Source organism: Oryctolagus cuniculus, chromosome 9, assembly GCF_051225735.1.
Source record: "Oryctolagus cuniculus isolate XC-2025 breed Fujian yellow rabbit chromosome 9, ASM5122573v1, whole genome shotgun sequence".
NCBI lineage: Eukaryota > Metazoa > Chordata > Mammalia > Lagomorpha > Leporidae > Oryctolagus > Oryctolagus cuniculus.
The window spans coordinates 134,645,565-134,670,014 of record NC_142875.1 but is presented as its reverse complement, the minus strand read 5'-3'; the positions used below and the strand labels follow the sequence as shown (position 1 = coordinate 134,670,014).

The following is a 24,450-nucleotide window of genomic DNA, read 5'->3' as shown; positions in this document are numbered from 1 at the left end:
CTGGGTAAGCAAATGAAGCTCAAATGTGGCCCCGCTGGGAAAACTGCTTCAGCAACAGACCATGGGGGCTTCCACACCACCATCCTGCTTTCTTGGGTATTTTCTTGTATTCTGCTCTATTTCCTCTGTTTAACCAGATAGCTAATGACTCATCTTGATCTGGTCAACATCTTAAATGGGTAGTAAAGAAAGGATATACTTCTCATGATAAAATTTTGTGTTTTATCATGGAAGGGGTGCTTTAGCAAAGTTCATTATTCTTTTTTTTTTTTTTATTTTTGACAGGCAGGGTGGACAGTGAGAGAGAGAGACAGAGAGAAAGGTCTTCCTTTGCCGTTGGTTCACCCTCCAATGGCCGCCGCTGCAGCCGGCGCACCGCGCTGATCCGATGGCAGGAGCCAGGATCCAGGTGCTTTTCCTGGTCTCCCATGGGGTGCAGGGCCCAAGCACCTGGGCCATCCTCCACTGCACTCCCTGGCCATAGCAGAGAGCTGGCCTGGAAGAGGGGCAACCGGGACAGAATCTGGCGCCCTGACCGGGACTAGAACCCGGTGTGCCGGCGCCGCAAGGTGGAGGATTAGCCTAGTGAGCCACGGCGCCGGCCCACAAAGTTCATTATTCTTAACTAAAAGTAAAACATCTTTGAAAAATCACAGTATTGCAATTTAGCAAAATAGTTTCATTAACATGTTTATTAACCAAGTATAATTGCTTATTTTTATAATCTTTGATGCTTTATCAATATCATGGGTTCTCATATCAGACATTGAATATGGGCTATGCTTATGATCACTGTAGAAACTTGAAGCAATTTTAAGGAGATTCAGTTGCCAGTAAAGTAGTTCATTAAAATACTTAGATGTTTGAAGTAAGCAAAAGTTTAGTTGAGTCTTTGATTTGTTGGTTTTGTTGATAGCTAAACAAGTTCAAGTTGCCAGGAATATAGCAGGTGCTCAATTATTGATGACTGAGTTGAGTTGTGATGGATACTTTCCACTCTTGCCTTGAATAAAGGGGCTGATGTAGAGTTATAGGGATTATTTCCAAAGGTGCCCAGATGACTGTTTCTAAAATTAAAAACATAACCAAGTAAGAAATGCCACCTTCCCTAACTTGGGCGGATAGTCTGCTTTCATCAACTCGTAAAGAGCCATTTCTAGCAAGAGCTGCAGATGGCTGATCATTCTGTATATCTATGACCCACAGTTCTCAGAACTTCAGCCATGCTCCTTACTTCAAGTGTGGGAATGCCTATTATGAGAAAATCTTCCCTGATTTTCCCAGTGTGGCGTGGATGGTAGGATTCTCTATGCTTGTAAGGTTCCAAGTATCAATACACAGTGAGGTCTGAATGCATAAATATGGAAGGAAACAAGGAGGTGATAGAGACAGGAATGCTTCTTACTTCTTGGCCCTGTGCTTGGGGTAAATACTAACCTTCAGGCTCCTGTTATTGTCTCTTTTCCTAAGAAGAGTTTCTGACATCTAACAGGTTGCTCATCAGGGCATCTCGCCCACTGCGTGTCATTCGCTATGTATAAAATGTACATAAAAGTATATGATTATGAGAGGTCTTAAAAACAGGAAAGGGAAACATTGAAATGATATTTGAAGTATGGAGAAGTCAGTGTTGTTGGTGAGACACCACAGCCCGATGGAGAGGCAGGTGGCAGGAAGTCAGGCAGAGGCTCAGCACAGTACAGGGGTTGCTTCCTGCCTGGAGTGAAAAAGGAAGGTGTAGTAGTGAGCTTTACGTTCCTGTAAGAAGGTATCCAGGGTCAGGGGCTGCATAACTGTAGAAGAGAAGGAGTTTATTGTGGTTCAAAGTTCTGGAGGCCCAGGGTCAAGGGCCTGTGTCTGGTGATGTTCTCCTTGCTGGGGGGAATCCTGCAGTGGCACAGGCTGCCACAAGGTGAGATAGGGCGGGTGTACACGAGTGGTGTCTGTGGTCTTTCCCTCTTCTAACAAACCCACCAGTATTGCATCAAAGGGCTCCCCTCTGAGGACCTTGTCTAATCTTACTCATTCGCCTACAGGCTCCTCCCTCTTCTAAACATCACCATCACCCTCTGAATCCCTCATAGTGAGGATTCTGTTTCAACACATGAAGTCTTAGAGGCCTCTAAACCATAGCCAAAGATGCTGCACAGTTTTCATCAGGGGAATTAAATGACCCTATTCAAATTTTGCTTTTACTCATTTGTTACTCTGAAATATTTCCAACATACAAGGATGTATAATCATATAATGGACACACACACACATGTAGAGTACAAGAGAGAGTGCAGCATTCTTGTGAAATCTTGATGTCTTGGAACTGAAAGAAATACTTTCTGATGGAACTGAAAGTTCTCTTCAGAAGCCCTTCTCTTTCCCCAGAAGTAGCAGCTAACGTGAATTTACTTTTTTTCATTTCCATGTATGGTTTCAGTACCATGACTGATTATGTGCTAAAAATAATCTATAGCATTATTTCATTTTTAAAAGATTTATTTATTTATTTGAAAGGTAGAGAAAGAGTCAGAGGCAGAGAGAGATAGAGAAGTCTTCATCTGCTGCTTCACTCCCCAGATGGCCACAAGTGCCGGAGCTGGGCCCATCGGAAGCCAGGAGCTTTTCCTGGGTCTTCCACGTGGGTACAGGAGCCCAGGGACTTGGACCATCTTCTATTGCTTTCTCAGGCCATAGCAGAGAGCTGGATTGGAAGTGGAGCAGCCAGGACCCATATGGGATGCCAGCACTACAGATGGTGGCTTTACCTGCTGTGCCACAGCACTGGCCCCACATTGTTTCATTCTTTAAGACTTGTGTTTGCAGTAGCATACCATAGCATTCTGTAAGCCTTTGCTTCTCAAAGCTACATTTTTGAAGTTTATTTTACGGTATATGTGATGTTCGTTGCTTTTCAGTTGCTGTGTAGGAAACTACTATACAGATATTTTATTTATTTTTTATTTGACAGAGTTAGACAGTGAGAGAGAGAGAGACAGAGAGAGAAAGGTCTTCCTTCCGTTGGTTCACCCCCCAAATGGCTGCCATGGCTGGAGCTACGCCAATCCGAAGCCAGGAGCCAGGTGCTTCCTCCTGGTCTCCCATGTGGGTGCGGGGCCCAAGCACTTGGGCCATCCTCCACTGCCTTCTCGGGCCACAGCAGAGAGCTGGACTGGAAGAGGAGCAACCGGGACTAGAACCCTTCGCCCATATGGGATGTTGGCACTACAGGCGGAGGATTAACCAAGTGAGCCACAGCACCGGCCCCAAGGAACCTACTGTACAGATATTTTAAAGGAGTCCAAGCACATTCTTCAGCCCCTCTTTAATAATCTACCAAATCAGAAATTAACCCAAGTGATAAGGTAGATCGAAGTTCTCTATGACTACTGAAGGCTGGGTTGTATGGCAGTGTCTAATGTGAAGCTCAGAATGTTCCTGCCAACTCTTGTCTGTCACCCCTGATGGCAACTTGGTTCCATAGAACAAGTGACACAGGTCTTGGCCCCATGCTGTTACAGGAGAATGTTTCAAGAGGGTGGGCAAATGCCCTGTTCTTAGGATTTAAGGGAGATTAGCACAGCACCAGTGAGAAATGTGACTAACTGGTTGCCACCAACTACCCAAGGAAATCAGTTCATTTACAGGGGAGATCCAGATGGGTCAAGAGGTTGTGAACATTTATTAGTGTGTTTTCGTGAGCAAGAGTTTTAAGTGTTGAGTATACTGACTTTTTTATTTATGTTTTATGTATCCTAAAGTCTTTGTCCCAAAGTGTGTGTGTGTATGTGTGTGTGTGTGTGTGTGTGTGTGTATAAAAGGCCTCGTTGTCTTCTTAATTCTGTTTGTCAGAAGAGTTTATAAGCCTACATGTAAAAATCTGTCTTCATTTAATTTTTATAGTGATAGATAAGGGTGGATATCCATTGTTTTCCCAAGTGTACATCAGAGATCCAGCACCTTGCAAGGAAGCATTCCCGGGAGGGAGCATTATGGGTAGAGAGATGGAAACATGAGTTGAGGCTAGATGTATATTATTAAATCAAGTAGTGAAGACGCTGAATGTTGATTTTAAGTCCTCTCATATGACAGAATAAATACATTTAATGATTAAACTTGCCAATGGGAAAAAAGGCTGGATAAAACATTCTTAAAAAGATTTATTTATTTATTTATTTGAAAGTCAGTTATACGAGACAGAGAAGGAGAGAGAGTTACCTTCCATCCACTGGTTGCATCCACCCAAGATGGTTTCAATGGCCAGGGCTAGGGCAGGCCAAAGCCAGGAGCTTCCCCGGGCCTACCACATGAGTTACCTTCACTGCTTTTCCCAGGCTGTTAGCAGGAAGCTGTATCAGAAGTGGAGTAGCTGGGATCAATCAGCACCAATATAGGATGTTGATGTTGAAGGCAGTGGCCTCATGTTTGATGCCACAACACTGGCCCTGGATAAAATATCTTAAAGAATATTTTCCTTAAAAAGCATTACTGAGTTAGGAGACAGAAAATCTTCAGAATCCAAACTTGTAATGAAAATACCTGGTAAGATAATTAAATACCAAAGGTTGCTTTTGCCCTAGGGGTTTCAGTTGAATTCAAGAAATCTCAAGTTTCTACACTGATAGCTGGGGAGTGAGAAGGACTCTAACTGGAGACCTCCTCATAAGGACAGTGCATTCAGTATTAGAAATGAATGAACTTTCCAGAAGTAGAGTAAGGACAACCACAAGTTTAGGTTTCACTGCTGTCAAAAGCATAATAGAAATTCTCCTTTAAAATTCATAGCCAGAAGGCAGCCTTCAAATGAGTTTATGACCTGAATTACTACTCCTTGTGTGGTCTGTGAATGCTCTGGATTAAAATTAATTTTAGAGTCGTTTTATTTGATTGGAAGCCAATTTTTTTTTTGAACTTTTATTTAATGCATATAAATTTCCAAAGTACGACTTATGGATTACAATGGCTTCCCCCCCATACCGTCCCTCCCACCCACAACCCTCCCCTTTCCCACTCCCTCTCCCCTTCCATTCACATCAAGATTCATTTTCGATTATCTTAATATACAGAAGATCAGCTTAGTATACATTAAGTATGGATTTCAACAGTTTGCTCCCACACAGAAACATAAAGTGAAAAATAATAGATGATTTTTTTAAATGATGATGAAATCAGAGCAGACCTATTGTCATGTTTAATCCCAGTGAGAGTCAAGTTGGGAATTGATAATTTTTTTTTTTTACAGAGGATCAGTTTAGTATGCATTAAGTAAGGATTTCAACAGTTTGCACCCCCATAGAAACACAAAGTGAAATATATTGTTTGAGTACTCGTTATAGCATTAAATCTCAATGCACAGCACATTAAGGACAGAGATCCTACATGAGGAGTAAGTGCACAGTGACTCCTGTTGTTGACTTTACCAATTGACACTCCTGTCTATGGCATCAGTAATCTCCCTATGCTCCAGTCATGAGTTTCCAAGGCTATGGAAGCCCTCTGAGTTCTCCGACTCTTATCTTGTTTAGACAAGGTCATAGTCAAAGTGGAGGTTCTCTCCTCCCTTCAGAGAAAGGTACCTCCTTCTTTGAAGACCTGTTCTTTCCACTGGGATCTCACTCGCAGAGATCTTTTGCCAGAGTGTCTTGGCTTTCCATGCCTGAAATACTCTCATGAGCTTTTCAGCCAGCTCCAAATGCCTTTAGGGCTGATTCTGAGGCCAGAGTGCTATTTAGGACATCTGCCATTCTATGAGTCTGCTGAGTATCTCACTTCCCATGTTGGATCACTCTCCCCTTTATTTACTCCATCAGTTAGCGTTAGCAGGTACTAGACTTGTCTATGTGCTCCCTTTGACTCCCAGTCCCTTCACCATGACCAACTGTGAACTGAAACTGATCACCTGGAACAGTGAGATGGCATTGGTACATGCCACCTCGATGGGATTGAATTGGAATCCCCTGGTATGCTTCCAACTCCACCACTTGGGGCAAGTCAGCCTGAGCATGTCCCAAATTATACATCTCTTCCCTCTCCCATAGGTGCCTACATCAAGAAATTGGAAAGACACCAAATAGATGAGCTTTCAATTCACCTCAAGGATCTAGAAAACCTACAGCAAATCAGACCCAAATCTAGTAGGAGAAGAGAAATAATTAAAATCAGAGAAGAAATCAACAGGATTGAATCAAGAAAAACATTACAAAAAATCAGCCAAACGAAGAGCTGGTTTTTTGAAAAAATAAACAAAATTGACACCCCATTGGCCCAACTAACTAAAAAAAGAAAAGACCCAAATCAATAAAATCAGAGATGAAAAAGGAAATGTAACAACAGACACCACAGAAATAAAAAGAATCATCAGAAATTACTACAAGGACTTGTATGCCAGCAAACAGGGAAACCTGTCAGAAATGGATAGATTCCTGGACACATGCAACCTGCCTAAATTGAACCAGGAAGACATCGAAAACCTAAACAGACCCATAACTGAGACAGAAATTGAAACAGTAATAAAGGCCCTCCCAACAAAGAAAAGCCCAGGACCAGATGGATTCACTGCTGAATTCTACCAGACGTTTAAAGAAGAACTAACTCCAATTCTTCTTAAACTATTCAGAACAATCGAAGAAGAGGGAGTCCTCCCAAATTCTTTCTATGAAGCCAGCATCACCTTAATTCCTAAGCCGGATAAAGATGCAGCACTGAAAGAGAATTACAGACCAATATCCCTGATGAACATAGATGCAAAAATCCTCAATAAAATTCTCGCCAATAGAATGCAACAACACATCAGAAAGATCATCCACCCAGACCAAGTGGGATTTATCCCTGGTATGCAGGGATGGTTTAATGTGCGCAAGACAATCAATGTGATACACCACATTAACAGACTGCAGAAGAAAAACCATATGATTATCTCAATAGATGCCGAGAAAGCATTTGATAAAATACAACACCCGTTCATGATGAAAACTCTAAGCAAACTGGGTTTGGAAGGAACATTCCTCAATACAATCAAAGCAATCTATGAAAAACCCACAGCCAACATCCTATTGAATGGGGAAAAGTTGGAAGCATTTCCACTGAGATCTGGAACCAGACAGGGATGCCCACTCTCACCACTGCTATTCAATATAGTTCTGGAGGTTCTAGCCAGAGCTATTAGGCAAGAAAAAGAAATTAAAGGGATACAAATTGGGAAGGAAGAACTCAAACTATCCCTCTTTGCAGATGACATGATTCTGTATTTAGGGGACCCAAAGAACTCTACTAAGAGACTATTGGAACTCATAGAAGAGTTTGGCAAAGTAGCAGGGTATAAAATCAATGCACAAAAATCAACAGCCTTTGTATACACAGACAATGCCATGGCTGAGGAAGAACTTCTAAGATCAATCCCATTCACAATAGCTACAAAAACAATCAAATACCTTGGAATAAACTTAACCAAAGACGTTAAAGATCTCTACGATGAAAATTACAAAACCTTAAAGAAAGAAATAGAAGAGGATACCAAGAAATGGAAAAATCTTCCATGCTCATGGATTGGAAGAATCAATATCATCAAAATGTCCATTCTCCCAAAAGCAATTTACAGATTCAATGCAATACCAATCAAGATACCAAAGACCTTCTTCTCAGATCTGGAAAAAATGGTGCTGAAATTTATATGGAGGCACAAGAGACCTCGAATAGCTAAAGCAATCTTGTACAACAAAAACAAAGCTGGAGGCATCACAATACCAGATTTCAGGAAGCCAATTTGAAGGAGAAAAACTGAATTCTATTTGGAGAAATACAATTTCTAGAGTTTATGAAGTTACAAAACAATAATATGTACCCCCAAATCACAACGTATGCAAGGAAATAACTTACTGAGAGTGCAAGACAGTTGAAAAAAGCAAAGCGTGTTTGCTCAAATATGAAATACTGAAATTGTGAGACACAAATTCACTTACCATGGTAAAAGAAACTAAAGAGAAGCTTTAAACATGAGCAAGAATAAAAACTCTAAAATAATAGTAAATACTCTAGAAATTAAAAATGAAATAGTAAAATAATTTATGAATGTCTAAATAGATAGTTAAATCGAGAGTTGGAAAATTCAGTTATGGCTGTAGAAATTGTATGTAAAACAAAGTAGAAGTGAAGATGATGGAATAATCGGGGGGTTATGAGCAAGACATAATCAAATGATAAGTTCTAGCATGCATCGGACTGAAGACCCAGCAGATGTTCAAATATGGCTTCTTCCTTCCTCTGCTCTTTGATTTCCTTATTGTCCTCTTTCAAGGCGATTGAAGATTTTTCACAATTGTTCAAAGTCACCAACCTTTACACAAGAGAAATCCAGTAAAACTCAGGTGATACAAACAAAAAGAATTTTACACCTTGAAAAACTAATCAAACTGAAGCAAGGAAGAACAAAAGCTCTTAAAAGAATTGCGATTATATTGTGACTGACTTCCTAATAGTGTTACGGAAAGCCAGAAGATTCTCACTAAGCTGACTCTAAAGGAAGCACTTCAAGTGTTAGAAAAGTGACCTCAGACAGAATTTTGGAATGAAACAAAAAAGGATTCTGTAGGTATTGCTAAATGTGACACAAGAGTAGTGATGCTTAATTTATGAGTAATAAAACAGGCTAGAAAAAATAATTTGGAAGACAGTAACGGGAGCCCATGTTGGCAGCTTGAATATTATTTCAAACATATATGGAACTGTATGAAAATTAATTTTGTGTTCAACTCTTAAGATTGCTTTGCAAGTGTTTAAAGGATCAGTATCACATAGATTTCATTTTCTTACTTTAATGCAGTTTAGAAATCAATAACCATGAAAACAAAAAAACAGAAATTCTAGGTATATGGAGAATTTTAAGACATTACATATAAGATAAATTAAAACATTTAAAGCCAAATGAAAATAAGAATTCTTTACATCAAAACTTAAACTAGATTTTTACACTTGATGCTAGCCAAAAGGCCGAGAAGGAAGTGCAACTTCATTTTCAAAAGGTTTATTTTATTTATTTAAAAGGCAGCATTACAGAGAGAAAGAGAGGGAGAGGCAGAGAGCAAGAGGTCTTCCATCCTCTGATTCACTCTCTAAATGATGGCAACAGATGGTGCTGGGCCAGGCCAAAGCGGAAGGTGGGAGCTTCTTCCTGGTCTCCCACACAGGTGCAGGGGCCCAAGCACTTGTACCATCTCCTCTTTCCCAGGGGTATTAGCAGGAAACTGTATCAGAACTGGAGCAGCCAGGACTCGTGCCAGTGCCCATACGGGATGCTGGTGCTGCAGGCAGTAGTTAACCCGCTACGGCACAGCACTGGTGCAGTAAAACTGTTGACACTACCGTAAATGCTGAGTCACTGAACAAAATAACTAAATGACACAAGAATGCATATGCTTTGTGTTCATTTATATAAATTTCAAAAACAGGAAAGACATACCATATATTGTATTTATTAACAGGGTTGCTGAGGTATTAAAGAAGAGTAAGGGAATTATTAATGAAAATCTGAGAATGGCAATTTCTTCTGCTGAGAAGGAAGAAGGAGGCACTCACTTGAGAAGGGGCATAAATGTAATTCTAATTCCTGGTGGTTCTCTGTTAAACGTTTGTTCTTTAACCTATACACTTGATTGGAGCTCAGATATGACCCTTCATTGTGGCCCTTCCATAAGTTTTATAAACCGCAGCAGAAGTGACAACATAATGTACCGTCTGGATTGGACAGGACTGGAGCTGGTTAGTCTCTTGGTACTGAGGATTTGTTCCTTGGGGATCAGGAACCTGGATCTGGCCTTGGCTTCCCTCTTCTGGGGCAATGATGCCGTTTCCTTCTAGGTCAAGTCGCCTGGGCTCAAGATGCTGTCTCTCTGGTCCCCACTCAGCAAGGTGGAAGTCATGGCTGAATGTGTTTGTGATCTGAGGACTTTATCATCAGGATGATCTCTCCAGGCTTTAAGCTTTTAATGGGCTGAACACCTAGTAATGACCTTGTTAGGAATAGAATCCCTCAATTCTTAAAAAATTAGGCAGATGATCCTGTGTAGAGAAATCCTGAATTTGTCTTGGAGAGGAGTTTTTACTGAAATGAGGCATGCGTAGGACAAAGCATTCCTCATGGCAGTGACCCCCAGAGCTGAGAGGTGGAAGCACTGGCGCGGCCAGCACAGCAAGCAGGGACAGCAGGAGGAAGCGTGGGGACAGAGTAGATGGAAAAACAGCCAGGCCAGGCAAGAGGCCCTCCCAAAGCATGTCTGAAATTACCCAGCATTTAACAGTTTTCATTCTGGAGGTATTAACAACAAACTCAACCACAATTTGAAAATCTCTGTTCTGGTCAGTGTGATGAGTGTGCAGGAAAGTTGTATGCTTCAGTTAAGCACATAGTATTTCTGAAATAATTGCAGTTGAGGCCAAATCCCTCTGCAGAAAGAAAAAATTAACTTTGAGCTAAGGTGCAGTGATTATAAGTTATTGTTGGCTGTTTGTATACTGTTATTTTCAAAAGGTTTCCCCTCAACTTTTCATTAATAATTTGTAAAAAAAAATGATACTAGATAGAACAAAAAAATGATATATAGTATTCCTCCAGACCTATTAATCTATTCATGCGAAAGGCAGGACCTGAGAGAGAGAGAGAGAGAGAGGGGTCCCATCTGCTGGTTCACTCTCCAAATGTCTGCAACAGCAGGGGCTAGGACAGGCTAAAGCCGGGAGCCAGGAATTCTGTCCAGGTGTCCCACATGGGTCACAGGGTCCTAAGCATTTGGGCCATCTTCTGCTGTATTCCCATGCACATTAGCAGGAATCCGAATTGGAAGCAGAGCAGCTGAGACACAAACCCACACACCAGGATGGGATACTGGCATTCTAAGCGGTGGCTTAACCTGCTGCACTGGTCCCAAAATAATAAAAAAAAAAAGTTTGTTGCAGGCATCTCTTTGTCTCCAGTTTTGTCTTGAAAGCAGTACCATAAGTAGTACCATAGGTTCTTGCATGTTTGCCCCATCTTGTTGAGACGGGACTGTTGGACTCAAGATTTCCTTGTGTCCTGCCATGTTGTGTTTTCAAGTTGCTCAGTGTCAGTGAAGTTGTTCACTGAAATGAAGCTCAGTTGCACCATACTCATGTACCTCTGTTGATTCATAAATCCCTTCTGATTAGATATCTATGAGGTTTGGTTTGCAGTTTTCAAAAGTCACAGGTGTGAGAGAATGGGTACAAAAATGGACAATGGAAAAGCCAGATACAACAATAGAATTCTGACTTCAACCTGCAGCAAGCAGCCCAGGACAGCAGTGTATCATCTGCAGTAACCGTCCCAACCACAAGTAAGACTTGCAGGATGTCCAGTTGCTATCTTAGTTAGCACTCCAAGAAGCCCAGTAATAGCCCTTGTAACAATGTGCCCTGCATTGCCAGGACCTGATTAATAATGGACAGCTTCTCTAATTTTCCGCTATGTCTCCAGCTTAGAACCAGCCAGAGAAAGCCCTAACCAATTATGAAGAATTCCCAGTATCTAACGAGTCCTCCTACAGCTTCCCCAGGCCAACACCCTGCAACTGGGGCTTACCCTTTTTTTATTTTTAGAATTGTTTTATATTTTTGAAGAAGTTAGAGAGAGATCGACCCAGAGAGAGGTCTTCCATTCTGCTAGTTCACTCCCCAATGACCTCAATGGCCAGACCTGAGCTGATTTGAAGCCAGGAGTGAGGAGCCTCCTCCAGGTCTCCCACACAGGTGCAGGGGCCCAAGGACTTGGGCCATCTTCTGCTTTCCCAGGCCACAGCAGAGAGCTGGATCAGAAGAGGAGCAGCCGGGACTTGAACTGGTCAGATCCTTCAAGCACCAGGCATTTTTCCTTTAAAGATATTTAAGTGACTTCATCAAATTAATACTAATCTCTTTAAATACAGTGGAAGGTTCCCAAGGGCTGGAAGTGTGTATTTTGCTCACCATCATATTCCGAGATCCTAGCCAGGCACATAAGAGATGCTTATTCAGTTTCTGCTGATTTGACAAAATACTGATGGCTACACTACCTCTTTGTACAGAAAACTTAAAATAGGGTCTAGAAATGGTTGTCACCAGGAGCCTTCACCTTGTCTGTCCAGTCCATGAATTTAAGACTCACACATGATCTCATTGGAAATCCCCTGCTGACTTCCTGTGTTCTCCAGGAGTGTCTTCATTCCTCCCTAGGAAGGACAGACCTTTCAGACTCAGGGTACATAGTGCTTCCTAGAGGCTGAGTGGGGTCCTCTGTGGCCCTTGTGCCTTGTCCACACTTCTGTGCATTTTGCTGCAATTTTCTGTATGCGTCTTCTCCCGTCGAGATCCTCAGTCCCTCAAAACAAAAGCTGATGTTCTGTTCATCTGAGTACTACATAACCTGTAATTACTGAGCACAGTTGGTGGTTACTGTGTGCTGCGCAGGTGCCAACAGATCCTTCCTATTATTGCACTTAATCTCACAATAGCCCTGTGAATTCAACGGCTTTATCTTTGCTGTCTCCATGAGTCTGATACAGATGAGGAATCTCACCAAAGATCCCATTTCAGGTAAATAGCAAAGGTAAGCTTTAGATTGAGACGTGTCATACTCTAAGTTCTCTAACCTGAACTCAAGGCTGTGTTAAAAATCAACTCTAGGCAGGCGCCATGGCTCAATAGGCTAATCCTCCACCTTGTGGCGCCGACACACCGGGTTCTAGTCCCAGTCGGGGCGCTGGATTCTGTCCCAGTTGCTCCTCTTCCAGGCCAGCTCTCTGCTGTGGCCCGGGAGTGCAGTGGAGGATGGCCCAAGTCCTTGGGCCTTGCACCCGCATGGGAGACCAGGAGAAGCACCTGGCTCCTGCCTTTGGATCAGCATGATGCGCCGGCCGCAGCGCGCCGGCCGCGGCGGCCATTGGAGGGTGAACCAACGGCAAAGGAAGACCCTTCTCTCTGTCTCTCTCTCTCTCACTGTCCACTCTGCCTGTCAAAAAAAAAAAAAAATTTCAACTCTAGGGGTGGGTGTTTGGCCTAGAGGATAAGATGCCTGCATGCCTGGTTTCAGTTCCTGACTCTGACTCTAGCTTCCTAGTAGTGCAGACCTTGAGAGGCAGCAGTGATGGCTGAGTAATTGGGTTCCTGCCCAATGTGGGAAGTTGGGGAAAAAGTCCCAGGTTTAAGCTTTATACCAGTTGGGGCAATTGCTGGCATTTGGGGAATGAGCTAGCAGATAAAATCATTCTATTTCTCTCTCTCTCTCTCTGGAACTCTGCCTTTCAAAAAATAGGTTGAAAAGATAGAGTCTATATCTTAATTATATTATCTAAAGCCCTGGTTATTCCTGGTTTTCTCTTTGCTGTGCATGGAATTTCTATTTTCGTTGTCAACCAGTATCTTGTTTAAGGACTCTAGATAATGTCATGAACTGAAATACTTAATCCTATATCATTCATCATATGTAAATTAAAAATACTGACTAAAATACAATTATTTTAGAAGTTGTACTCCTTCTTGAACAAAATATTGCCCCTTATAATTTTGATTCCTAAAATTTGTTTAAAATATGTATACTAATCAATGTATTTTATTTTGTAATATTTATTTATTTTATTTGAAAGTCAAGTTACAGAAAGAGAGGGAGAGAGAGAGAGACAGAGAGATCTTCTATGCACTGCTTCTCCCTAAATTGTTGTTAAAGCTGGGGCCAGACCAGACCAAAGTTAGGAGCAAGGAGCTGCTTACATGTCTCCCACTTGAGTGCAGGGGTCCAAGGACTTGGTCCATCTTTGGCTGCTTTCCTAGGTACCTTAGCAAGGAACTGGATCAGAAGTGAAGCAGCTGGAACTCAAACCAGTGCCCATAAGGGATGCAGGCATTGCTATACCACTATACCACAGTGCCAGCCTCTAATCATTGCATTTTATTCCTTTTTATATTTTCTGTTTTTTTAATTTAGAAGCTAAAAGTTGTTGGTCAGTTACTAATTCTCAGATTTATTGGCCCAACTTCTACATAGAAATGATTTTATAGACAGTTGTCTCATAAATTAAGGCCTGAGAGGTGATTTCACATCATAGACTATCAAAGCCCATTGTTGACATTTATAGGATGAAATAAAGATCAGAAATGTTTGAATGTTTGTCAGTATGCTATTTGCAAAATGTAAAATAACCATTAAATGGAACCTAGAGTTTATAAATTGATTTATGTCAACACATGAACCAAATACTAACATTTACTGCTATGTTCTTTTTATTAAACACATCATGAAATCTAAATGGCAGTTAAAATAGTTTATTTTTTCATGTTAAGTGGAAGTATGAAGCTGTTGGCTGTATTTAAAAAGGTAATAATAGGCATTTTGTATTTCTTTTCTAAGCACCACAGAGCAGCCGACACTCAACTAGTATTTCCTGCTGAAAATAAACCCAAGAATGAAAAGAAGAAACAAGAGTTCTTAGCTCTTGCAGAAAATTGCATTTCTTGGCCTTCCGTGTCCTAAGTAGAACGAAAATTTTGCATTCTTCCCATAAATCTTGGAGTGTCTAAAACACACTTTACGTCTGTCTCCCAATCACTCCCTTTATTAGCATAGAAAAGGTTCTGTTCTGTTCAATTCATGAGGTTTCTTAACATCTGGTAAAGGCAGTGAAGAGACAGTTTATGTGATCCTCCAAGAAAAACAGAATAAACAGGAACTGTGCTCACCACCCAAAGATGTGTACCTTAGCCAGAACTCCCCTGCTGCCTTGTTTTATTTTTTTTTCTTTTCTTTTGTTTTCTTTCTTCCCGTGGTTGGAACCAAAGTCAAAGATCAAACACATAGCATTTGGCACATACTGGATGCTGCAGAAATCTTCAGAAGAGCAAGGAGATGTTGTTTTCTATTTAGTAGGACGTGTAGGTGAACTACAGTGAAAATGACTGAGCCACTCTGCCTGGTTTTTATGTTTCTTTGGTGGAATAAAATAGAAAAGTAGGGGAGGAGAAAGGATGCAAAGAAGGTTCTGTGAGAGGAGTTCCAGATCCTTAGTTGGAAAACTGCCAGTAAAGACAACAGGATGTTTTCCTGGACCCAAACAGTGTTTTGTGATTTTGAAACAGAGAACTGCACATTCTTAGCTTCCTTTCATGTAAAGATGTCACCATTTGTAAGATACATCCTGATTTCAGAGTTGTTAAAATGTGAGAAAATACACAGAATTTTATAAAATATGGTAAATACTTGAATTTCTGGCTTCTTGGAGCAAATTGAAAGATTTGGCCACACAGGGCAGTGAACTCGACAAAAATAGGTGCTCTCAGGTGGGTGGTGGCTCTACTGGGGTCCCTCTTAGTGAAGAAACTGAACCAGGCAATGGAATAGAAGGGGACAGTGTGTGGGGCATGTGCGCCATGTGCTGTGAGGCAGTGAAGGATGGCCTTGCTGAACTGGGGACACTGCCACATGCCTGCTGGGGTCCTTCGGACTCACCTTTCATGCCTGCAGTGGGCGACAATGGGCGACCTCTCTTTTCATAGATTTGTTGGTATTCATTCACAGCGCTTTTCCCTCCGTCCTCTTCACATTTTCATCTTTTGATGATTTTGTGAAAGAGTTAGCCCTAAATTACACACTGAGGTTTCTGTGTTGATGCCTGAGTCCAGGCCTCCAGCATCATCTCTGTCAGCAGCCAGGAACAGCTCTCCCTACACGCAGAGTTCCCAGCCTCAGAGCCCAGTTTGGCCCTAACTGACTAAATTCTTACTCGCATCCTTGTGTTTCTCTCCTTCCTCATGTTGGTAATGATTATGCAATATGTGCTATTTTAGTTGAGTTATACAGACATTGTATGAGGTGGTGTATTTGTTAAAATGAGAGACTGTATTTCACCATTTCTTTATCTCCTGTTGTTAACATATAAGAGGATATTCAATAAATGGTGAGGGGAGAAATGAATGAACACAATGATTAACTACAGTTTGATAATGAAGAAGTCATATGACAGACCTCCAGATTTATTCAAAACATAATTTACTTCAGTCTTACAGGCAAGTGTAATACTACCCAATATACTACTATCCATTGCTCTCTTGCCTTAAGAAACCCAGAGTTTCACTGGGGTTAACAGTGAATTTCACAGCAAGTGCTTTGGGAGAGAGACGTATTTAAGCATATGTTACAGTAAAAGTGAGGGAGAGGGCTCTGAATTTGCTTTATTCCCTTGGAGAGCTTTATTGTGCACAAAAAATGGGGGATTGGGCCAACGCGCAAGCCCTCACAACAGGAATAGTAAATTGGATAGCATACTCGTCTGGGAGAAGAGACTAGGCTGAGAGAAGACTGCGTGTGAATGTATACTACTATACATGGTATGTATATATACATATGCTATGTATGTATATATAGAAAACTTGTAAGATAATTTTCCTAGGTCTTAGGAAAATAATCTCTTCTATCTTACAAAAACACAGAAATGATTGAAAATTGCACAGTTGTACTTTTTAAACTTACAAATCCTGCATCCATGCCTCAGTCTGCAATGTCTCTTACATATGGCTGATGATGTGTTTGCAAAATAAGTAAATTTCTCTGTGCTGATGTTTGATATCAGCATATAGGTGATAACATTAAGCAGTGGTTTTAAACTTAGTGATTTCACAGATCCATCTGGAAAGACTTCACACAGACAGCAATTGTAACTTAATTGTTATTGTGAGGGGGCCAGGCATTAAAATTTTAAAAATTTTCCCAAGTGATTTGATTGGTGTACTCAGGATTGTGAAACACTGACTTAATGCTGCTGCTGCTGCTTCCTCCTCTTCTTCCTCTTCTTCCTCCTCCCCCACCCCGTTCTTTCTCCCCCCTTCTTCCCTCTACTCCCCTTCACCCTCCTCATTCTCCTCCCCCCCCTTTTTTTTTTAATAAAAATCATTTCTTTGAAAGGCAGAGTGGTAGAGAGATAGGGGAAGGATGACACGAGGGAGAGGGGAGAGAGGAGACAGATTCCAGTTTACTCCCACAAATGCCTGGAACAACTGTGACTTGGCCAAGCTGAATCCAGGAGCCAGGTACTCCATCTGACTCTCCCACATGAATGATTGTCACCCACGTACCTAGTATATCATCTGTTGCTCCTAGGAACATTAGCAGGAAGTTAGATTGGAAGCATGGGGTAGCCATGTACTCCATAAATGGGATGTTCATGTCCTGTGTGGCAACTGTACCTGCTATACCACAATACCTGCCACTGATTTAATTGTGAGCCACTTGTATGGTCATGAGACCACAAAAGGAAAAAGAAAAAATAGGCTATAATAGGTTGAAGAGAAAACCTGAGGGACCCAATATTCAGGGCACTAGCAGAGACAAAGATAGTCCTGAGAAAGGCTAGAAACCAAATTCCTAAGGATGACAACCACCTACTTGTCTTGTTGTTGAAGTGATCAACTCTGTGGGTTAGCTGTGGTCGGAAGCAGAGATCTGATAGACTCTGCTAGATTGGCCAATTAGAATATTGTTGCTGACATTAATGAGAGTAATTTTTGTGGGCAGCTGCAGAAATGGACTGAGGAGTAAATTGAAAATGACGATTAGAAGAAAGCAAGCCTTGATTATTGTTTTGAGGTGAGCAAGAGAAAGAAAAGTAAATAGTGAGAAGGTTGTTGGGGTGTGTGCCTGTTAAGGATGAAGACCCTTGCTCCAAGGCCGAGGGGAAGATGTTGTGGGGGAACAGTGAAAGTCCAGGGATGGTGACCAACAGATGGGATCCTGGGCTCAGGGGAAAGGAGGACCATAAGCAGCAGGAAGAATTCCCGTTCTTCACCTGGATTTGAGGAGAAAGATGTAATTATGGACACAGATAGTTTTGTTATGTTCAGGAGAGTTGAGAGAATATGTATCTTATGAGCTGAATTTTTGTGATAAACTATGAGACGGGTGTATTTCTTGAAAGTTGGAGCACAAAGAGTAAGAATTAGTTACAAGCTAAAAGGGATGCGTTGTTATAAGAGGGATGGCTGGTGAACATTTAGTTATGTGGCTGTCCACAACAGTGAGGGTCTGATCCCTGTGGGGGCTCTGAATTTGCCGAAGCTTCCACTTGCATAGTTATTTGATAATTCTCTCCTCGTTTCCTGCTCTCCTCAGTTGCCCTTTCTCTCCCTCTCCCTCTCCTTCCCCCTTTTCCTCTCTCCCTACTTTCTTCCCCTCTCCCCTCTCTCTTGATGTTATAGTAGTCTTGGCCAAACGTGATTGTAGGCAGTTCAACATTTCTCTGAACTGCTTGACAAGACCCAGAGGGATCCTGAAGAGGACACCGGGGGCAGAACTCTAGAGCAGCAGCACTCCTGGAAAAAAAAGTGAACCACATATCTAGTTTGAAGCTCTACAGCAGCTGAAGACAACCAGGTGAAATCAAAAATGTATTTCATTCAACCAAGCATATCTAAAATATTACTAGTTTAAAGTATAAATCAATATATGCTAGTATGTAGTAGCAAGGAAGACATTTATTTTTCACACCAAGTACTTGCAATCAGGCGCATCCCCAGATAGAGCTGATGTGTGTGTGATGTTCCATAGGCATCTGTGATTAGCGGCAGGTCTTGAACTAAGCTCTAGAATTAAGAAGATCAGGGACCAGGGAAATTGGGGAGGAGGTGTTCTCATGACAGTTAAAATCTCCTTGGAAGTTGATGGAACTTAAGGATCACACAAGAAGACTGTGAACCAGATACCAAAGGATTTGCTGACCTGATGGGAGGGAGAGAATTACAACAGTGACATGTGTCCATGATCATTTAGAGGGTTATTGAAAAAGGACTTAGTTTATAATTATCAAAGTTATTTTCAAGACATATCAGAAGAGTCTTGTATATGTAGAGAGGGCTTCTTGTTTTACAGACTCCTAAAATCCTTGTCTAGAAGGATAATAACATTTCAAATCAGTTTTTAATCTTTAAATCTGCAAAGTGGCTTTTTCCAATATTGGGAAAGCTAATGCATAAGCTACGTGGAAAGGCATGACTGTGAATGCACTGCTGACCTGTGAATGGGCCCCCAGCTGCCTCCTTGCCGTTCTTGGCTGCTATCAGTTAATGTATTACCATTATTTCATGAGGAAATAATGTTAAATGGCCAACCACATTTAAAATTGATTTCTTTTTTGACTTTTTAAAAACATTTTATTTAAGTTATGCAAGTTTCATGTATTTCATGTATATGTGTATATATATATATATATATATATATATATATATAGGAACGTAGTGATAATTTCCCCACTCCCACCCATACTCCAACCTTTCTTCAATTTTGGTTTTGATTGCCTGTGCTTCTGGGGTCTTTTCCAAGAAGTCTTTGCCTGTGCAAATGTCTTGAAGAATTTATCTGATGTTCTCTAGTTATTTGAATGTATCAGGTCATAGATTTAGGTCTTTGATTCATTTTGAGTGGATTTTTGTGTAAGATGCAAGTAGATGTCTTACTGCATACTTCTGCATGTGACAATCCAGTGTTCCCAGCACTGTTTGTCCTTGCTCAGGGATTGATTTTAGCTCCTTTATCAAACATTAGTTGGTCGTAGATGCGAGCCCCCTCTACTTTAATTGGATGGAGGGCAACCACTTGCTCCGAAAGCTCTCGTCCAGATTCATGCCATGCTTTCCCTCTGGCTGTATCACCATGGTTTGCTGTAGTCCAATTTCACCTCAGCCTCCAAGCTACTGCTCACTCTGGCTCTCGGCTGCTGCAGTCGTGTGTTGTGTTGTGTTCGTGCTACATGTCTGCACCCTCCTCACAGGCCCTGGCGTTCCTCTTCTCTTGCAGGATTTTCAGTGTGATTTTCTCTCCAATTCTCTCCTGAAAATGCACTTGGTATTCCCTTCTTTCTATCTCTCTCTCTTGACTATGTATCCCCAGCCCAGCAGTGTATCTTTCCCTAATCTGCCCTAAAATTGATTTATAATATTTGATTCCAGCCGTGCCTTGTTCCTGTTGAGAAGCAGTAAGCTCAGTTCTGTCACTGTAGACTATGGTTGGCCCTGGAGAGTGAAGTCCCTGCTTGTTCAGTACTATATTGATGATGTTGTATTTTAATTGATTATACTGGTTGAGTGATGAGATGCCACACAAGAGGGTTTTGTGTCTGTAGTGTACTCACTGAAGGTCTAGATCAATAGCTGGCTAGCTAGCTGGCTAGCTAGCTAGCTAGCTAGATTTATTTATTTATTTATTTATTTATTTATTTATTTTTTTATTTTGACAGGCAGAGTTAGAGAGAGAGAGAGGAAGGTCTTCCTTTTTCAGTTGGTTCACCCCCCAAATGGCTGCTACAGCCAGCGTGCTGCGGCTGGTGTGCTGCACCAATCCGAAGCCAGGAGCCAGGTGCTTCCTCCTGGTCTCCCATGCAGGTGCAGGGCCGAAGCACTTGGGTCATCCTCCACTGCCTTCCCGGGGCACAGGAGAGAGCTGGACTGGAAGAGGAGCAACTGGAACAGAATCTGGCGCCCCAACTGGGACTAGAACCCGCAGGCAGAGGATTAGCCTAGTGAGCCGTGTTGCTGGCACTAGCTCTTAACTATGTAGTCAACATTTAAGCTCATACTTCCACAAACAGTTCTTAGACTACTGCATCCATGTATGAACCCATTCAAGAGGGGGTGCTGGGGCAAGCTTTGGCAGAATAATTAAGACTCAGCTTGGGATTCCCACATCCCATATCTGAGTGCCTGGGTTCAGTTCTTAGCTCTGCCTCTAATTCTAGCTTTCTGCTAATGCACACTTGGAGAGGCAGCAGTGATGGCCAACTACTTGCATGCTTGCCACTCATGTGGGATACCTTGATTGAGTCCCAGGGTCCTGACTTAAGCCTGGTCCAGCTGTGACTATTGAGTGAATTTTCAGGGTGAACCAGCAGATGGAAGATGTATCTGTCTGTATGCCTGCCTCACTGTGTGTCAGTCTCTGTCTCTTTGTATTTTTCTCTGCCTTTCAAACAAAGTGAAAATAAACAGAAATGTAAGAGGAAAACAAAATCCCCAACAGTGCCAATTAAAATTCCCATTAAAATTATACCATTTTGTTTTATTTTTTAGTGGAAATTAAAATAGCAAGGTTTATTAGGGAAGGGACATCCTTAAGAACGGATGGGCACCTCTCCAGACAGAACCTGAGAGAGAGTGCTCAGTCGCTCAGACTAGGGGAGAGCGGGGTTACATGGTTGAGTGGAGAGATTACACTGGGTGGCTCAGCATGGAGGCAGAGGGATGAGTGTGCAGTCTGGTTGAGGCTGGGGGCTTTTAAGGGGATGGGTCCTGCCTCCCCACCTCTGCTCCTCTTGGAACAAAGGACATTTTGGGCATAAATACTAAAAAATCCTTTCTGAGTTTTCCTCCTAAGTTCTTCCCAGGCGGTCTCCCATCCAAGTACTAACCAGGCCTGACCCTTCTTAGTTTCCGAGATTAGACAAGATCTGGCACGTTCAGGGTGGTATGGTCGTAGACCATTATTTTTTCTTAAAACCAATCATTTCTAAACCATTTCATGGACTACCAGAAAGAAGACATAGTAGAAGGAAGAAAGTTCTTAAAATTTATTTGAGAGGATATATAGAGAAAAAGACATGGAGACAGCAAATGTAAAACTTCCATCTGTTGATCCATTATCCAATATCTGCAGTGGTCAGGATTGGACCAGGGACACAGCCAAAAACCAGGAACTCCAGTGGGTTGGACGTCAGGGACAAGGACTTGAGTCATCCATACTAGCTCCCAGGGTCTGCAATAACAGTAAGCTGGAGTCAGGATCTAGAACCAGAAACTGAACCCAGGTGCTCTGATATGGGACATGGGTATCCTTTTTTTTTTTTTTTTTTTTACAGGCAGAGTGGACAGTGAGAGAGAGAGAGAAAGGTCTTCCTTTTGCCGTTGGTTCACCCTCCAATGGCCGCTGCGGCCAGTGCACCACACTGATCCGATGGCAGGAGCCAGGTGCTTCTCCTGGTCTCCCATGGGGTGCAGGGCCCAAGCACTTGGGCCACCCTCCACTGCACTCCCTGGCCACAGCAGAGAGCTGGCCTGGAAGAGGGGCAACTGGGACAGAATCTGGTGCCCCAACCGGGACTAGAACCTGGTGTGCCAGCGCTGCTACGCGGAGGATTAGCCTATTGAGCCACGGCGCCGGCCTAGGACATGGGTATCTTAACCAGTAGACAAATAGTAATAGTAATTCACATTTTGGGGATATTACGTAGTTATGGGCTTTTGCTTGTAGGCTGGTGTATTATGATAAATATGAACTATTATGTCTTAGCACTGGTATTTCACCTATGGTGTTGCATCTCTGTTTAGGCCAGAAATGCCAGGTGGCAGTTGAGAAATCAGCTGCTAATTGTGCCAGGACAATGACACATGCATTGCATAATTACACATCTATTGCTCCAGCACTTCCAGGGAGCCAAACACTCTTGTAATCCTTTGTCAGCTTTAATAGTTAATGAATCACAGACCCATTGGTATACTCATTGCAGGTTCCTCTCTAAGGACAATACGACTGCTTTAGTGGTGCAGCTATCGATGTAGCCACGGACTCTGGTACCACCAGCCTCCATGCTTTAGAGGCCTTGATTTCAGAACCCCCTCTTCATTCTTCAGCTGCCAACCCTACCTCCTTTGTCTTGTCCTCTTCCCATCATGTGGCAGAAGGTCACATCTTACTTCGTGCTGGTTGAATGATCTGTAGAACAACTACCCAGTGAGTTCAGTCACATCAGTTTTCAACCTGATTTTTCACTCAGATATGACCTCATTTTTTGAAAAGTTTGACTTTTGTTGTTGAAGGAGATTTTCATGTTAACTGAGCAATACTCAGACAGCATATTTATAAACTTGATGGATAAAAGCAGTAATTAAGAGTTTAGTCTGGTGACATAGAACAGAGTCTGATATTAAAAATATTTTTACTGCTTAAAGCATTTGCCCATAAAGACACTGATGCAAGGAATATTGACTAAACACTTTGCTTTTTCTTGGATTATTCCAAAGGAATTTTGAAAATGTTATTTATATAAAAGGAACAAATTCCATGTATTTCATATATACGCTATAAATTTTTTTTACTATTATGATACCTTCCTCCATCAGTTATATACCCAACAGCAATAACCACAGGTTTGTACCAATTATGTATGTGTGTGGGTTATTAAATAACACTGTTTTTGGCAATAGATTTGTATTTCCTTAAACTGAGTTTAAATGAATTTTGAAAGATTTCTGGTAACAGTGGTTTATAAATTTATGCAGTACAATCTGCTCTTCCTAATCCAAACATAGTGAGATGACAAATGAAATATTAAAACTGAAACCAAAAAGATACAATTATACTTGGTATATTCTGGGAACCAGAAATAGAACAAAACAGCTGTCTGGAGGCAGAAGCAAGGGCCTGCTAGACCCCATGAAAATGGATTCCTATAGGGTCACAAGGACAAGAAAAATGCCATATCCAGGCTGAGGAACTGAATCTGAGTTTACAGCAGGAAACCTGGGGCTGGGGTAGCTTATTTACCACAAAGAGATGGGAGACTGTTGTGGCTGCTACTGGGGCTGTTCATTTGAAAGCTGCTGGAGGCAGTAGAAATAGCTGTCCCAGTAAGACCTGGGCCAAGCCACCTGCTGGTCCAGTGGCCAGCTCTCCAATGACCCCTGGTTACCATGGTGCAGAAGCCCATCAGGAGGCACAGAGGCACACTGAAGAGGAAGGGTGGACAAATAATTGCCACTCTTGTAAGCAGCACACATAGAAAACACTAATGAACAGAAACTACAAAATCGGTAAGACAGAGTATGTTTACCCACAAAATGTGAAAATATGGCATCTTAAAATGACTTTTAAGTACATTGCCAATTATTAAACAGGTCCAGAAAAAAATAATTATTAGATACAAGCCAGTGGACATAAATTAAGGCCAAATGAATATGGAAAAATGGCCAATTACCAATCCTTTGGAAAGAGAAATATGTCATTTAATTGACGAACTCAAAATATAGGATAATTTTAGACTGAATCTAGTCAGAGAAAAATTAGCTAATACTAAAATTCTACCAAAATGAAACACAGAAAGACAAGAAGAATAATGAGGAAATGGGAAAAATAGTGGTTAGACAAAAAGGCTCCAGTAGAGTTCTAACAAAAGTTCCAGAAGTAGAGAATGAAACCTTGGCAAGAGGAAACTGCCAGAGATAATGACCGAGAATTTCTAGTATCACTAGCATGTGAGTTCTCAGACTGAAACAGAGCCTTCTGAAGAGGGAGTGCACGCAGCAGTGTACACGTTGTGGGATCAAAACATGACCTCCCGAGCTAGGTAGGATAATGAATGAGACGTGCACGCTGCAAGATAGCAAAGTTGCAGAACATCAGACACAGATAATTTTGGAAATGGCCAGAGAGAACAGTCAGGTGACCCT

At 41.8% G+C, this 24,450-nt stretch overlaps 1 protein-coding gene across 4 annotated transcripts in view; it reads left to right on the top strand.

Annotated features, from left to right (window-relative positions):
• Positions 1-24,450, top strand: part of LOC103348942 (uncharacterized) — a 130,390-nt gene that overhangs the window by 95,059 nt on the left and 10,881 nt on the right. For 2 of the 4 annotated variants that reach the window (XR_016213186.1, XM_089304053.1), the window contains one exon: positions 6,030-6,128. The exons of the other annotated variants lie outside the window; for them this stretch is intronic. Coding sequence is in view for 1 of the 2 variants with exons in the window: in XM_089304053.1 (XP_089160179.1) it covers positions 6,030-6,065 (36 nt within the window). In the remaining variant the exon portion in view is untranslated. Of the gene's footprint in view, positions 1-6,029; positions 6,129-24,450 lie in introns of those variants that run through there. 4 annotated transcript variants of the gene reach the window in all.